The sequence below is a fragment of the Tamandua tetradactyla genome, chromosome 9 (assembly GCF_023851605.1).
Source record: "Tamandua tetradactyla isolate mTamTet1 chromosome 9, mTamTet1.pri, whole genome shotgun sequence".
Lineage (NCBI taxonomy): Eukaryota > Metazoa > Chordata > Mammalia > Pilosa > Myrmecophagidae > Tamandua > Tamandua tetradactyla.
Window position 1 is genome coordinate 16156062 of NC_135335.1, and position 16968 is coordinate 16173029.

Consider the following 16968-nt stretch of genomic DNA (forward strand, 5'->3'; position numbering starts at 1 on the left):
AATTAAAGTTTCCATACTATATGTTGGAATTAGAAGAAACAATTACCTTTATAAAATGGGATCAGGATTAAAACATGGCTTTTCTAGGGTCCATCCATCCTTTCAAACCAGCATGGTGTCCATGGATCCTGCCATCATCTTCCTTATGGCCTTAGGTGTATCCCCCATTTTACGTTTTTAAATGTTCACTGAACACTTGAATTATTTCTTTCATAATTGCCAGTTCAAGCCCTTTCCCTGTTTTCCAGTGGGATGTTTATACTTTTCTCTTTCACTTGTAATAGTTCATGTGTCTTCTTTTCAAATAGTCTCCCCTTGGAAACTGAATCCAGTCACTTAGGCTCTCCTTATGCCAAATTTCCATGATAACTGAATTTACATTAAATTATTATCAAATATATAAATACTTGTTCTTAAAAATAAAGGAGTTAAATGGAAAAAATAAAGCAGTTATTTACCTTTTTCAAAACTTTAAACCATATCAGATGTGGAATGACTTTACTCCTGGAAAATGATATTTCTCCTACTTTTGCCTTTGGTGAAAGGATCCTAGAAAAAAATAATCGGCTAAAACCTGGATAGTAGAAAAAAATAATCTGCTAAAACCTTTCAATTAGAATGCCAGCTGTGCTTCCCCAAGTTCAAGCCTTTGGAGTCTGTGTTAGTTAGATTCAGTTGTCAACTTGGTCAGGTGAGCATACCTAGTTTTGTTTCGGTGGACATAAGCCAATGGTACGTGAACCTCATCTGTTGCTAATTACATCTGCAGTCAGCTAGGAGGTGTGTCTGCTGCAATGAGTGACATCTGACTTAATTGGCTGGTGCTTAAATGAGAGAGTGCAATGTAGCACAGCCTAAGCAGCTCCACATTCTTCATCTCAGCACTTGCAACTCAGCCCAGGCCTTTGGAGATGCAGAAAGAAGTCACCCCGGGGAAAGTTGTTGGAACCCAGGGGCCTGGAGAGAAGACCAGCAGAGACCATCCTGTGCCTTCCACATAAGAAAGAGCCTCAATGGAAAGTTAGCTGCCTTTCCTCTGAAGAATTAACAAAATAAATCCCCTTTTATTAAAAGCCAATCCATCTCTGGTGTGTTGCATTCCATCAGCTAGCAAACTAGAACAGTCTTACACCAATGATGATTACAGACTCACAAATGACCTCCTCTTTCTATTTACCCTGTACCTCCACTCCAAGATTCACCTTCCCTTCTCATCCTATGCCTCCCTTGCTCAAAAACAGGTAGTGGCTCACCATTGCCTACTGAATTAAATACAGACTTGGCCTCCACACTCTGGCCCCTGCTACCTTTCCAATGTCTTATCTCCTTTCAGACTTTCTCTAACTCTTTGTTCCAGCCAAACTGAACCTCTCTCTAGATCCCAAATATATTCTGTGTTTCCCCAAATTAATGCCTTTGATTATACTTAAAAGAAAAACACATAAACAGCCTTTCTTCATCCCAATTCATCATTTCCCCAGTAGAAACCCTGAAGGTAGGGACTGTTTTCATTCCTTGCTGGATCCTCGGTCTCTAGCCCAGCATCTGGGATAAAATAGTCCTGATACTTGTTAGATATGAATGAGTGCAGAAAGGTCTTCTGTGTTTGGGAACCAAGAGGGGTCAGTTATGAGAATTGGAACCAGTGTGCTGACAGAAATGACAACTGCTAACTTGAATGGACAGCTGTCAGACATCACAGGAAGGCAAAGGGGAAGTAGGAAGCAGGAAGGCACTAACACACATTGAGCACCTGCTTTCACATAACTGAACACATCTAATCCTCCTGGCAACCCTCAAAGGCAGCACCTCCCTCCTTCACAGATAAATGCACAGATTCTCAGAGAGGGGATGGTCTTGAAGCTGAAAGGTGGCAAAGCCCAGCCATCAGGGTTGTCTGACCCCCTCCAAGGTTGTATTTACTATTAATTATCAAGGACTCGGGGGTTGGGTGGGACCAACCAGCTTAGCAGACAGCAGCTCTGGGCTGAGGAAGGCACTGCAGCTGTGCTGCAGTTACAACAACAGAAAACAGACTCTGCAGGGTCAGAAGGTCCCCAGGCCAGCACTTGAAATTCTTTACATATCTGCCCCTCTTCCCGTGTTCTGAGTCAGAGGCACATGCACACACCCCACAGCTGACTGTGCACTTTCTCCTTCGGTCTTGCACTTACAGCCAACAAGTCACGGAGTCCTGACTCTCTATCTAGGCCTCCCCCTCCTCTCCATGTCTTCTGACCCTGCCCTGGTGCAGAGCCTCTTCTTCTCTCCCCAGCACACCTGCTGCCATGGGCTCCCATAATAATCTTCCTATAACAGAGTCCTGCTAACTTCCCCCCTAAAAATCATTCAAAACCTGAAGACCACCTTCAAGACAAAATTCAAATTTGGGAACTTCATACACACAGCCAAGAATGACAATCATCATATTTAACAACCTGTACAATTTTTCCTGAACTGTACAGACACCAATAAATCAAAACAAACTCTGACCTAGGTGCTAGGTAGGCATGAAATCTTCAGTTGCTGGACTGTGGGGAAGTCCAAGGGCTCCAAGGGAGGCTCCAGAGTTTTAGGGGTCACCTCAAGAACTCAGGCCAGTAGTTATTTTTCAACCAGGATGGAGATATCACTATATATATAATATAATATATATATACATATATATACATATACATATATATATATATATTGGGGTGCATGGTCCAGGAATCAAACCCGGTTCTCCTGCATGAAAGGTGAGCATTCTACCACTGAACCACTCATGCACCCAGAGATATCACATATTTTAACAGCCAGAACAGCCATGCTGAGAGCAACTGGTGACTATCCCTTACCAGTCTCCAGCTCACACCACTACTCTTGTACTTCAGGGACATGGAATCAGCCCTTTGCAAACACCGTTTCCTTTGCCTGGAATGTGCTTCTCTGTGTCCTCTCCAGCTCAAGCATCATCTGAGGGCAGCTGTCCCTGGTGTCTGTTTCTGAGTCACCTCCTTGTTCTTTCACTAAGAGCAAAGAATTCCCATGCACAATACCTCTCCTGTGTTTTGTTCTTCCTGCCCATCTCCTTCTACAGGTGCATGCCGTGCTCCTCACTGTCTCTGCCACCCCACCAGGAGGACCAATACCGGGCCAGTAGTGGTAGGCATTTGTTAACTGAATTAAAATGAAACTTAGGGTGAGGAAGAGCCGTGACCCCAGACAGAACTATGAGGGCATCGCTGGAGCAACAGTGGTATTTTCTGTATAACAAGCAGCCACACAGAGTTTCTTAGTGGGCACCCTTCTCAGTAAGTTTTGAGCATTTTTCACATTCGCACACATGTGCACTCTCTCATAAATTCTTACATTTTAAAATTTTATTCATGCTTATTAAACTAAAATATGAAGATCTCAAAACTAATATTTGAACAGTGTAAGATATACATTCATGCATTTTACAGGATAAAAACAATGGTACAAATAGAAGTCCTACCCTATGTGGAAAGAAGTTTCCACATCTCAACAGGCCACCTTGTGCACCCGCGGTGGAAGCATGCTGAGGCACCGTGTGTCTGCAGGTGCTCTGCCGAGGTCCACACACGGACTTCCTCCTCAAGGCCGAGTCTGAGCCTGCCTGAATTCTAAGTTCAAATCCTAAGAGCAGATTATACTGTCCTTGGAAGCCACCTTAGAGACCACATATTCTAATCACTATAGGGCAAAAAAAGGGGGGGGCAATCTACACTAATATTTAAACCTCATTTATATCATGTGTCTTACTTTCTGCCTTTCCTTATATTTCATTGTGAACTTGCCTTAGCACTTCCCTTTACTTACCAGGCTGGGGTGGGGGGCTATTCACCCCAAGGTAACACCTTATACATTATAAGCAGTCAATACAACTAAATGAATTAAAGAATGAACAGATGAACAAATGAATGGAAGGATTTATGTTTATTTTATCCTGGAACTGATTACATTGGGTAACACAACTGATGTGCCAGCTTCAAAGACAGAGAAAGAAAGATTCTGCAGCTTGAAAACCATTACAAAATGGCAAGCAACTGGTCAGGTAGAGGTTCTGACCCCTAAGACAGTGGTATAAACAAAAACAGGACTTCTATGAGGAGTGATTTTTTAACTCCAAAAATAAGGCCATACCTAACAGCTAAGCACTGTGATATTTAGTACACTGTGAGTCAAAATGAGAAGAGCTGTGCCAAAAGCTCAAGATAGTTCTGATAGCTTATTATGACAGACACCACTTTCGAAAAGGAGAAGATGCTGCTATGTAGAATTTAAGTAAAAGAAGCTGAGTCCTTCAGATTTGGGATGTCAGGCAAAGAGCATCACTGTCAGTTTCACATCTGCTTGTGAGGTGGGCCCCAGAGTTTCCTCCTGCATCCTGGATCCCCATCACCATTTCAATAATTAATACGGCCTTCACAAAGTTCTACAATCTCGTTAAAAACAGCCTGAGGCATGACCAAGATTGCTAACTGCTTTTAAAGCCTGGCATGTTAGGGCCTGCTGGCCCCACGGTCAGCTCCAGGTCTCAGGCATCCTCGGCTGGCAGTCTGGACAGGTCCAGCATGGTGAATGAGTCCTTCCAGGGACTTCCAGTAATAAGCATTCAGTGATTCTTCAGTTTTTCAACTCTGTGGGAATCCAAATATGTGTCAGCAGCAACCACTTCCTTTCCAAAATAGGTACTAGGGTAAAAAAGAATTCATGCTGGTTGGAAATTTCATACTCATTTCCCACAAACTATTTATTTCATCTCAAAAGCATCTAATGAAGTAGACTGGCATGTTAAGTCCCCAGGGCTCTATCAAACAACACATGTTTGCAAGCTGCATCCTGCTTGCGCCAGGGTTAGGCGGGGAGGGTCCTGTCATAGCGGACATCCTCTTGAGTGGGGAGGCTTGTATGATAGGAGGTGCTCTAGTGGGGCTTCTCACATCATCACAGTGCTATGTGACAAAATTTCACCATCAAAGGACTTTGTCTTCCATGGCCACACTCTAAATTGAGCTCCTCTGCTGATATTTCCCAGCCCCGTTCACACCATTTTCCTTGGCCTTCCAACAGGTACCTTAAGAAAAGATGCCGGTGGGCTGCCAGTCCTCGATTCATTTGGTGGTAGTTGTTGACAGTTTTTGCATTTGTCTTTCCAGATAAAGAAAATGTGTTATTTGGATTTTGAATTAAAGCCTCTAAACACCTAAAAGCAAAAATTTGGAAATATACTATATAGCTATTTAAAATTAGTTTTTTAAAAAAGAAAATATTGAAAATAACCTAGAAGTCAAACTCTCATGGATTGAGTAAATACATTATTACAGAAAGCCACAGGGGAGACATTATACAACCATGCAAAATTTGGAGGTCTTTGACAACATGAGACAGTATCAGTGGTGTTATTAAGTGAAGCAAAAAAGTATAGCTATGATGGCCCTATTTTTTAAAAGTAAGTATTGGCACAGAAAAAGATGAAAATGATAAACAATAGTGGCTCTCTCTGGGTAATTTTCAAATTTTTGTATATAGTTTTCAACACTGAATATATATATTCTGTTTATAATTGGAACAAAATAATAAGTATTATTTCAAAATTCTGACTTGTGTAAGCTAAAAGCTATGCAAGAAAGGGTAAGGCAGCCCCTAACAGCTGCGAGCTGGCCTGGCACCCATGGCCAGGCCTTGCATTCACCTGTTGAACACAGTGAAGTTCACACAACATCAGATCTAACAAGGCCACTGTGTCAATGTGATGGGCTAAGATGAGCTAAGAGCACACCACAATCAGGTCTGAACAGAGAAAAAAACACAAGCACTGTCCCAGCTACAAAATACCAAATGCCTTCTCCCTAGCTAATATGAGTGAGTACTGCTTCTTCACCAGTTATAATCTCAGCCTCCTTCTGATATGCCCTCCCTATAGGATGCCATTACAGAATTCCCCCCTGCTTCCTGGCAGCATCCAATCCAGAGTAAACCCCCACTTCCTAGAACCCTCCCTAAAGTTGCCCAACCAAAGCCCGAATTCTATAACATGTCCTTTTTAACATCCTCTTCCCAAGACCTCCCCAGTTCCCGTGGCGTACATTCTCCCTTGCGGCAACAAGTAACAAAACTGACTTGATCCACACAAGTGTTTCTGCTGTTCTCTGGCTAGAGGGTACTGACTTGTGCAAAGCAGCTTGGACAGGTATTAGATAACCATTTTGCAGAGTAAGCTTCAGAGACTCACCTCAGGTATTTCACAAGTTAGAGATGGAGAAAAGAGCCCCTGGTGCCCGGGCTGCCAACCCTTCAGTAACACTTATCATCATTACCCACCACCATAACAAACATCTGTGAGTGTTTCCTGTGAGCCAGGCCCCTTTCCAATAAGCACCACAAATGTAGCCATTTAGTCCTACAACACCTCACACAGTGGGTATTATCACTATTCTCACTTAATAGATAAGGAAACAGACACTGACATTTTGAACCATGAAAATCAGAGGCAGTCCGACAGAAAACAAAGACCAGCAGAACATATTTTGGTTCTGGACAATGTATATTCTCGGTGTTGGGGGAAACAACCTTGGGGAAGTGGGTTCCACCTGGCAGAGTGTGGGAGAGAAGCACACCATGTCTGGTGGCTCCAGAGGGGCCTGCTCTATAGGACACTGACTGGGGAGTGGGCGGTGGCCACGGATGGGTGCCTCAGCCAGCCAACTCTTTAAGTCCTTCCCTGCTGTAGTTCCACACACCCCCGGTAGCTTCTGACAACCTCTGTGCCTGCGGGATGGCTTGTGAGTGAGCAGCAAGGCCTCTGCCCCAGAAACAGTAATGCCCACTGTGTGCTCCCCAGGGCACACCAGAAACAGAAATGCCAGCTGTGTGCTCCCCAGAACCCCAGCCTTCCCATCAGGAGCACGCATCATGCTCCAGTCTCATGGGGTGCAGGGTCCCAGGGAAATGGCCAGGGGTGAGAGGAGAAGGATGCCATTCTGCAGGACCACTGTGTTGGCCTGGGTAGCTGTCCAGTTGACCACACTTCCCTAAGATTTCCCAGCCCTTTTAGAATCTGGTACTTAACTACAGACCTGAAATGCACTGCAAAGAAAACAGTGTCATAATCTTGACCAACTGAGTCAGGACCTTAGGGGTGGGACTGGGCTTCAGTATTTCCTAAAAGCTCCTTAGGTAATTCTAGTGTGCAGCCTGAGTTGAGAAACACCAATACAGGATGCTGCCATACTACAAAATGATGCCTTCCAAGCTTAAGTTAGAAATGAAAAACAAGAAAGAGAGAATATGTAAGGCATCTGAACCAAGCTAACCCTCTGTTTTATAGACAGGAATAAATTCTGTCTGGTGGCATCAGCACATGTCTTCCCTGCCCCATGCTCACTGGGACTGGGAAGCCCTCATATTCCAGGCAGAGCTGGGGGTTGAGAAAGACAGCTTGCCAGCAGTTCCAGTGGGAAACCTCATTTGTCAGGTACACCTCCTGGAGCCACGACTTCCTTGATGATTTCAGTAGGGTCCTGTGGTCACTTGCTAAAAATAACTGAACATGGCAGCAAGGAGATGAACTAAGAGCTATTTAGAAAGGTATTTAAAAATAAAAAGCAACCAATTGACTAGAAGGCAAGTATGTTCTAAAGCAGTTTTCAAAGACGCAGTTCTTACTGCTCGTAGGAGAAAGCTCACTTCTCCACGTTAGAAATGTCACCGTGAAATCTGACACTGCCACCACCCACCTTCACCTCTCATTACTTTTCCCTAAATTTTCTCTTTCCTTTAAATACCAAACTCAATCCCCCCTCCCCTTCCTGTTCCCAACAGCCTGTTCCCTGCTACTTCTATCATTCAGGGTACGGGACTCAGGTGGATATTTCATTTATTATAAGAACACTGTATGAATTCATCACCTGAAATGAAAGTCTTAAAACCAAACTCATCACAGATGTGGTCATTTGTGAGCCTCCACAGTGGCCCATGACCCTCTGGAATTGATGTCCACACTTGGCATTCATGGTAGTACCTTGGCTGGCTGTGTCCTTACCAAAGACAACCCCATCCTGCTTTAAAGTCTCAAGTATTAGTGCTCTGCTTTCTCTTCACCGATTCACCTTCCCCTGAACCCGGAGGTCATCTCCTCACATTTGGCAGGGCTTTAATCAGCACCTACCCTAGGCAAGGCTGTGAGGCAGGGAGGAGGCTCTGCCCTCAACAGACTTCAGGCCGGAATGAGGGACGATAAAGTACAGAAATAAGATGTGCATGCAGGATCAGGGCTGGGCAGCGCCAGTGTGATGAGCTGTAGGAGCACAGAGATGGGAACACCATGTTCTCCTGGGGGCTGAGGAAAGCCTATGAAGAGCAGGCGGGAGACTGTGGGGCCAGAGCACGGATGGACAGGGCAGGGGCACATTACAGAGGGCTTGCAAGGCCACTGTGAAGAAACCAGAGCTTTTACAGGATCCATCCATAAATCTCATTCCTGACTGCTTCCCCATTTGCTGTGGTTTAAATTGGGATCCACAAGAAGCTATTAAGCAGCCAGGGGCTCAACTGAGGTGCCGGCACTGAGAATGAAAGACAGACCAGAGCACATCACGAAGAGTGCTGGGGCTGCCAAGAGCCAGGTGTAGGTGGGGAAGGGAGATGGACCTGAGGCTGTACACAGCGCTGGGTGTGGGGAATGGAGAGAAAGTCCATGCCACTTGGAGTAGCAAGAAAAACAGGATGCAAAATCCTAAAAAATATCCATCCCAAATTACAAATTCTGTTGTGCTGAATCAGGAAACAAACCTCAGAAGGCCTTTCTCACCAGAATTTTTATGAATGCCTTGAAAGTGCTTGCTAATCTGAGCAGGAAATCAAGGACAAAATTTCATTTACAATAGTAACTTGAAGGATCAAATATCTATAAACAAATTTAACCAAGAAATCAAGGAAGTCCTAAATAAATGGAAGGACATTTCGTGTTCAAGGACTGGAATTCTACATATCATTAAGCTGTCAATTTTACCCAAACTGATTTAAAATTCACCTCAATCCTGATAAAAATTCCAAAAGCCTATTTTGCAGAAATGGAAAAGCCAATTATCAACTTTATTTGGAGGGATGAGGGGCCCCAAATTGCCAAAAACATCATGAAAAAGAAGAATGATGTTGAAGGGCATGCACTTCCTGATTTTAAAACTTATTCCAAAGCTATAGTAATCAAAACAGCATGGTACTGGCACAAGGACAGACATATAGACATATGGAATCAAATTGAGAGTACAGAAATAAACCTTCTCACCTTTAGCCAGCTGATCTGTGACAAAGGTACCAAGTTCACTCAGTGGAGAAAGAAGAATCTCTTCAATAAATGGTGCTTGGAGAACTGGATATCCATATGCAAAATATTACAGGTGGACCCTACCTCACACCATATATGAAAATTAACTCAAAATGGATCAAAGGCTTAAATATAACAGTTAAAACTATAGAACTTCTAGAAGAAAATATAGGGAGAATCTTCAGGACCTCGTCTTAGGTGGTGTTTTCTTAGATGTTAAAACCTATATCTCAGGCAACAAAAGAAAAAAAAAAAGACAAAGAAGACTATACCAACATTTAAAATTTGTTCATCAAAAGACTTTATCAAGAAAGAAAACAAACTACATGTTTAATATGCAAAATTTATAAAGAACTTCTACAACTGAGCAACAAAAAGATGCACAACCCAATTTAAAAATGGGAAAAAGACTTGAATAGGTATTTCTCCAGAGAAGATATACAAATGGCCAATCAGCATGTGAAAAGATGATCAAAGTCTTCAGCCCTCAGGGCACAATGAGATGCCATCTTACACCCACTAGAATGGCTACTACTAAAAAAAAAATAAAAGAAAAAGATAAGTGCTATAGAGGATGTGGAGAAATTGGAGGACTTGTATGTGGTTGGTGGGAATGGAGCATGGTTCAGCTGCTGTGGAAAATGGCATGATGATACCTCAGAAAATTAACTGTAGAACTACCATGTGACCCAGCAATCCCACTTCCAGTTATATACCCGAAAGCAATGAAAGTAGGGCCTTAAACAGATACTTGAACATTGATGCTCATAGCAGCATTTTTCACAATTGCCAAAAGGTAGAAGCAAAGCAAATGTCTAGCAACAAAGGAATGGGTGGACAAATGTGATACATACACACAATGGAATATTATTCAGCTGTAAAAAAGAATGAAGTCCTGAATTATGCCACAACACTGAAGACATCAGGTTATGTGAACTCAGCCAGACACAAGGGACAAGCATTTTATGATCTCAATTATATGGAATAAACAGCATAAGCATATTCATAAATTCAGAAATGAGAATACTAATTACCAGGGACAAAAAGGGGGAGGGGAGTGGGGAACTACTGTTTAATTGGTACCAAGTTTCTATTTGGGGGGATGGAGAAGTTTTGGCGTTAGAAAATAGGGACTGAGGCATAACTCACATATGTAATTAACACCGCTGAATTGTATATTTGAAAAGGAAAGAAAGGGAAATTTTAGGTTGTATATAAGTTACTATGCACACACACACCTACACAAACCCCATGGAACTGTACAATTCAATATAAACAATGCCCTAAAGTTAATAGCATAATTACAATACTATGATTTCATAAATTGTAACAAGGTACCACACTAATGCAAAATGTTAATAACAGGGAAAGGTGTGTGAAAGGAGGGTATGTGAGAATATCATACTCCCTAAATGATGCTTCTATAAAACTACAACTGCTTAAATAAAAATAAACTTTAAAAAAATTAGCTTCTTGCCAGCTGCAATGTAAAAAACCGCTTCCTCACTAACATTTTAGCTTTCAAGGGTGTATTTTTGTAACTTACAAAGTTAGAACGAAAGGCTTGGTCCAAAGCTGCCCATGAAAAACTGCAGGCTGAAATTATAATGCAGCCACAGAAAGAATCCCTGCTGCTGGACCCCTCTGCCCACTACTAGAGCTACTTGCCCACATGGAAACAAAGGTGACAGGTCCAGAGTAGACATGCAAAGTGATGACTCACCATTTTGTCTGCAAATCTCTCTTGTATCCCAAGGCAAAAGTTCTGCCCATATTGAAGAACTTGACCAATGGCATTTCCATCTACACTGTCAGATGAGAAGAAATGTACTGTAAACTCTCTGTATTAGTATCATTTTATAGCTCTATTTTTTGTGTACTGAATTTTTAAAATCATACACTGTAACTAAATTAAATAACTAAATAAAAGGATTTTCTTTTGGCTTTCAAATCCCCCTATACACTATTCCCTGCCCTCTACCATAGCCAGAAAACAGAACTTCCCACTTTCTGAGCCTTTGGCTAGACTGTGCTGAGTACACCAAGCTACCCTACACCAGGAATTCTGGTCAAGTGTGTGTGACATTTTTAGAGAAAATCTAGTACCACAGTTGTTGGCATTTAACACTATCTTCCCTCCAAATCTTCAGGAACCAGAAGGAAACAATTTTGAGTTCTCTTACCATAAATGATGTTTATTCAGAAGAAATCTAAATTTAAGAAGCTTCACTAAGACTTAAAAATTGGCTATATTTTTAAAATAAATTTAAAAATTTAATAAATTGCTACATAAAGTTACAAATTAGTTTAAAAGTGAAGGAAATCATTTTTTTAATTGTGATCATGTATCTGTTTGTCCTCTGAGGTCTTAGCTGTTCATTTTCAAAATTGCCTGAAGTATTTTTCTTAATGGAGAGATAATTTCAAGAATAAATGCTGCATAGTGCCACCTTGCATTAAGCTAAATATTTTTGTTGTAAAAATAACATGGCCACATTGGCTTCACTCTCTCTAAGCCCAACACTGCAAGTGAAATCATTGCCCTCCCTGCTATGTTGGACATGACATCCAGGGGTGAAAGTCTCCCTGGCAACCTGCGAGATGACTCCCAGGGATGAGCCTGGCCCTGGCATCATGACATCAACAATTCCACCCTGACCGAAAGGGGGAAAAGAAGTGTAATTAATAAAGTATCAGTGGCAGAGAGAGTTCAAATCGAGTTGAGAGACTACTCTGGAGGTTGCTCTTACACAAGCTTCAGTTAGACCTTGTTCCCTATCATAACCTGCCAACCCCCAAACAGGACCATTCCAGGCAATCCTAAAGAACACCTAGGGCAATATATAAGATTCCACAAGGGTTCGAGGCACTAGAGTAACTTTCCAGAAATCTACAACCTCCAGGATGGGTCCCTGGTCCAGATAAAACCTAGATGTTTTTATCTGAAAAACCTACAGGACCCAGGCTCTCCAGAATGTCAGATAGTTCCATCTCCCTACCCCATATTAGTGACAAGTCCCTTACAAAGTGAAAAAGTTAGAATGGTCATAGCCCAAACACCTCTAAAGAGGGGGATGGAAAGATCAAAGGTGATGGTATAGTTATTCAAAAAAGATATGATTTAATAAATGAATATGAATGTTGAATCATTACACTGATATCTCTTTTAGTCTCCAGCATCTTAGAGCAGCTAGAAGTAAAAATCTAAAATTGTGGAATTGTAATCCATGTCAGACTTTGGAATATGTTCTATAACTAATTGTGGTGCTATGCTTTGAAATTTATTGCTTTTTTGTATATATGTTATTTTTTACAAAAAAGAAAGGAAAAAAGTTGATTGTGGTGATAAAAAAAGTATTTAAGTTCTCTAGCCTCCCATATGCTGGAACAGCTAGAAGGAAAAATTTGAGAGGATCATGATAGCCCATGACAAACTCTGGGATCTGTCCTATAACTACTTGTTGAAGAGTGCTTTGAAAACTATTGCTTTTTTATTTCTTTTCTTTGTACATATGTTATACTATACAATAAAAAAGTTAAAAATAATAATAACATAGCCACATTAACAACAATAAAATAACTCAAATGAGCTCAAAGCACCCTGAAATGTTATGAAGATAACTTTCCAATAAGAATTTGAATTTAATTCCCTGAATCCTATACCTGTGAATTCAACAGTTTTGAATGGAACACAAATCACCAATTAGGCAGTCTGAGTAAAAGGGACTGTAAAGGCCTCTTAACCAAAATTCCAAGGTAAGAAAGCAAGATGAGAATCACAGGGAATGTCCACATAAACGTCCTACCAATAAGCCCTGCTCTAACCCTCGGGCACCTGTTAACTACAAGCGAAAACTGATATTTGTGATGAAAATGACCTTAAAATTGAAATTTCTCTACCTCAAAATGATAAGTGTTTCTGCCAATGGTGATGTTGGTTTGCGCTGTGCTCAGGCCACAGGGTACCTCCACTTCATCACTCAGGTGGGCTGTGATGTTGTCAGGAGTCATGCAGAGGCTCAGGTCCCCACCCAGAAACAGATCAGTGTCTCTGTCGGGATGGTCAAGATTCACCAGCAGCATGCTGTCGCCATAGTGGATATAGCCATCTTCAGATATGGAAAGCTGCATCTACAGTTTTAACGGGAATTTTTTCAATGAAACATACAATTCACTAACAGCAAGTACTAAGACCTCTCCCAGTTGCGTGATCTATTTCAATATGGGGTTCATTTGGATCCCCTCAAATCCTCAGTTTTCTTTGCTTTCCCACCACTCCCCCCCTCCCATTTTGCCAGGGTAAAGCCCGCAGGTTTCCCAAATGAAGCCAAATTAAGCCAGGTTGACTCCACTATAAACATATTTATTCAACATTCATCAAATGTTTCTTGACCACCAGCTAAGTGGCATTTTATTTATCCAATTTACTTATCAATTCACTCATTTCTGTATTTGGAAATTAAGATAAACTGAATTAAGATCAGGCTTCGGTTATATTCTTGAAATCTTGGGGAATTTTTAGCACTGTGGTCTTCAGATTATTTTTTAAAACCAGTTATTTCCCAATGATAACCCATTCATGGAAGTTTTGCTTACTTAACATATGCTCACTTAATTTGACAAAATTTTGAAAATAATGCCTGACTTTTAAATTATCTGTCTCAAAAGATTCTCTTTTAGTCTGCGGTTTCTCTGTATGAGAAGTTCCCCTTTATCCCTCTTCTCTAAGAAATCTTTCATGCGCTCCTGGTTAAAGATAAAATGAATGAAATCCAAAGGGTTAATAATAGTTCTGAATTGCACAAATGACAGCTGGTAGATTTTATTTTTTTTATTTTTCACAGCTAGTAGCTTTTAGATCAGAATTACCTCAAGTCGAAAAACCAAAAATTCTACTCTTCCAGAACAGGAAAAGAAATGTAAGTATAATGAAAATCGTGGGAATATTTTTAGCATTATTTTGATATTTTTATTTCATTGCAGAACATTTGGAAAATGAGAAAGACACAAAAAAGTAAAAGAAAAGTCACGTATCATCACTCCAGCCAGGGAAAACCATGAAACAACCTGGAGACCACTGTGTCCCCTGGTTGTAGGATGTGTGTCCCCTGGTTGTAGGATGACAGACACCGGAAAGCCCACCCTCACCCAACCGGATAGGTACAGGGCAGTAGCTTGTCCCAGGGCCTCGTCAAGGACCCACACCAGCAAACAAGAACACAAGCCAGCGAGGACAATGCCAGTAAAGCAATACTCGGGGACCCTCAGGAGAGCATGTGCGAAAAGAGGGAAGGATTTCAGCGTGAGCGCAGGGCTGTTCCTATTGAGCGCCTGGCCCCCAGCTGGATTGCAGCTTCTGAGGCTGTGCCTCCAGGGAACTTACTAGAAGGAGGGGGGCGGCTCCCGACGGAGGCTCGGCCCAGGCCTGGCGTCAGGGCACCTGAGTTTGGGAAGCTAAGGGAAATGGAAGAGAAAGGCATGGTACTCAAAAGGCCATGCGACCTGGGACTGCAGGACAGCAGGTTAGAAACGGATGAGCTTTTAGGGGACTCTGGTGTATTCCCGCGAAAGAGGAGACTCTGCGTGTCTAGAGGAGGAGGCACAACCCGAAGCCGAATTTGGGCTCCTGAGCCCGTGGGGGCTGAGGGCCGGGGGGCCCGGGCGCAGTTGGAGGTCCGCCCCCGGACACAGCCCTCCTTACCTCCTCCAGGTACAGGTCCTCGTTCCAGTTCCCCATCCAGATGCGCGGCCCATACAGGTTTTGTGCCATGGTGTGTCGGGGTCCTGAGCAGGGAGGGCTCCCCGAACCCGCTGCGTGGCGCGTCCGTCGCCATGGCGACCCGGCCGGCGGGTGCGATTGGTCAAGATCCCGAGCCCACTAGCCAATGAGAGTAGGAGGGCTGAGTCATTATATTGATATTTCTTTTAGTCTCCTTTGCCTTGGAGCAGTTATAAGGAAAATCCTAAAATTGTGACACAGTGACCCATCCCAAACTCTGAAATCTGTTAAACTACTTGTTACAATGTACTTTGAAATATATATATATATATATATTGTGTGCATATAAGTGTGTGTGTATTATTTCATAATAAAGATGTTTAAAAAATTATTTATAAAAAGAAGTTAGGTCAGGTATTAAACCACCAACATTTTATAAGTTAAGAAGCTGAGACTCAAAGATGATAGAGACATGTCTAAATTCAAATTGCTAAAAGTTACTCAAAACAAGAATTCAGCCTACATTTTCTGACTCAAAGTTCATGTCTTTTCTCTTGAAGTACTTCTATATTTCCCTTAAAATCGGGACTAAGACAAGATAACTTTGGACTCCATTATTATTTAATAAAATTCAAATGATTCAGTCATTTATGAGTCAAGAAAAAGAAATAACATCAATAAAAACTGTAAAGGATAGAAAAAAATTTTAATGGCAAGACATTACTACATTCCTAGGAAAACCAATCCAATTCCAAAAACTCAATAGAGAAATAAAAATTGTAGATGTTGAAGTAAAAATTTTCTTAACAGCAGAATATATTATTGTAGTCTTTAAAAATGAAATTCGATCCCTAAAAATCAAGAGATAATAAAATAGTTTAGTAAAATGGTCAAATATCAGATAAAAATTGAAAAATCAATTGTAACTATATACACTGCTAATAATGTTAGGAAGTAGCAGGTAAGCATGTTAAAATGCATATAAAGTAGTTTAATGAAAGATGTAATTAAAGAAAATTGCAGAACTCTAGCAAAATAAATAAATTCTAAATAAAAATTAGTGGATAGATAGATTAAATCTATTTCTGCCCATGTGGATTTTAGATTTATAACATTTCCAGTTAAAACCTGAAAAGGATATTTGATAGAATTTTTAAAATATCCTAAAATTTGTAAAGTAAACACACATTATACTTTTACAGGCATTATCATAAGAGAAAAAAAGATGGCATATTTACACCACCAAATATTAGAAGGCATTCTCATGCAACCAACATCAAATTACTGTGACATTTATGTCAAAACAGAAATATATGGTTTAATGGACTGGAAATAAAACCCCTCCAAAATAGACCTTCACATGTAAATTAAATGTATAACAACTAAAGCATTCCAAATAGTGAGTCAAGTAACTGTTATTTGTCATATGTTATAAGGCTAATTAAATCTTTTTAAAAAACAGATTTATTGAGATAAAATTCACAAACCATTAAATTCAGCCTTTAAAATGTATACCCTACAGTCTTAGTACGTTCACAATTATGCAGCCATCATCACATCTAATTTTAAAGCAGGTTCAGGATGGCAAAGAATAACTCCTGATTAAACCATTACTTCTCATCTCCCATCTCCTCTCCCCTCAGCCCTTATAACCCCCAACTTATTTTCTGTCTATATGAATTTGCTTATTATAGATATTTCATATAAATGGATCATATATCATGTGGCTATTGTATCTGACTTCCTTCACTTCACATAATGTCTTCAAGATTCATCCATGTTGTATTTATCAGGACTTTATTCCTTTTATGGCTGTATAATATTCCATTGTATGTATATACTACATTTTATTTACCCATTTATCTGTTGATGGACACTTGGGTTGTTTCCACTTTTCAGCTCTTATGAATAAAGCTGC

General features: G+C 41.0%; 1 protein-coding gene across 1 annotated transcript; it reads right to left on the reverse strand.

The window, feature by feature from the left end:
* Positions 1 to 2699: 2699 nt before the first annotated feature.
* On the reverse strand, positions 2700 to 15204 carry LOC143646790 (cilia- and flagella-associated protein 161-like). Its single transcript, XM_077116130.1, has 5 exons — positions 15033 to 15204; positions 13232 to 13462; positions 11055 to 11139; positions 5081 to 5154; positions 2700 to 4697 (listed from the first exon to the last, which is right to left on the reverse strand). The coding sequence occupies exons 1-5, from the start codon at positions 15099 to 15101 to the stop codon at positions 4665 to 4667; spliced, it is 492 nt and encodes a 163-aa protein (XP_076972245.1). The 5' UTR covers positions 15102 to 15204; the 3' UTR covers positions 2700 to 4664.
* Between the last annotated feature and the right edge of the window lie 1764 nt (positions 15205 to 16968).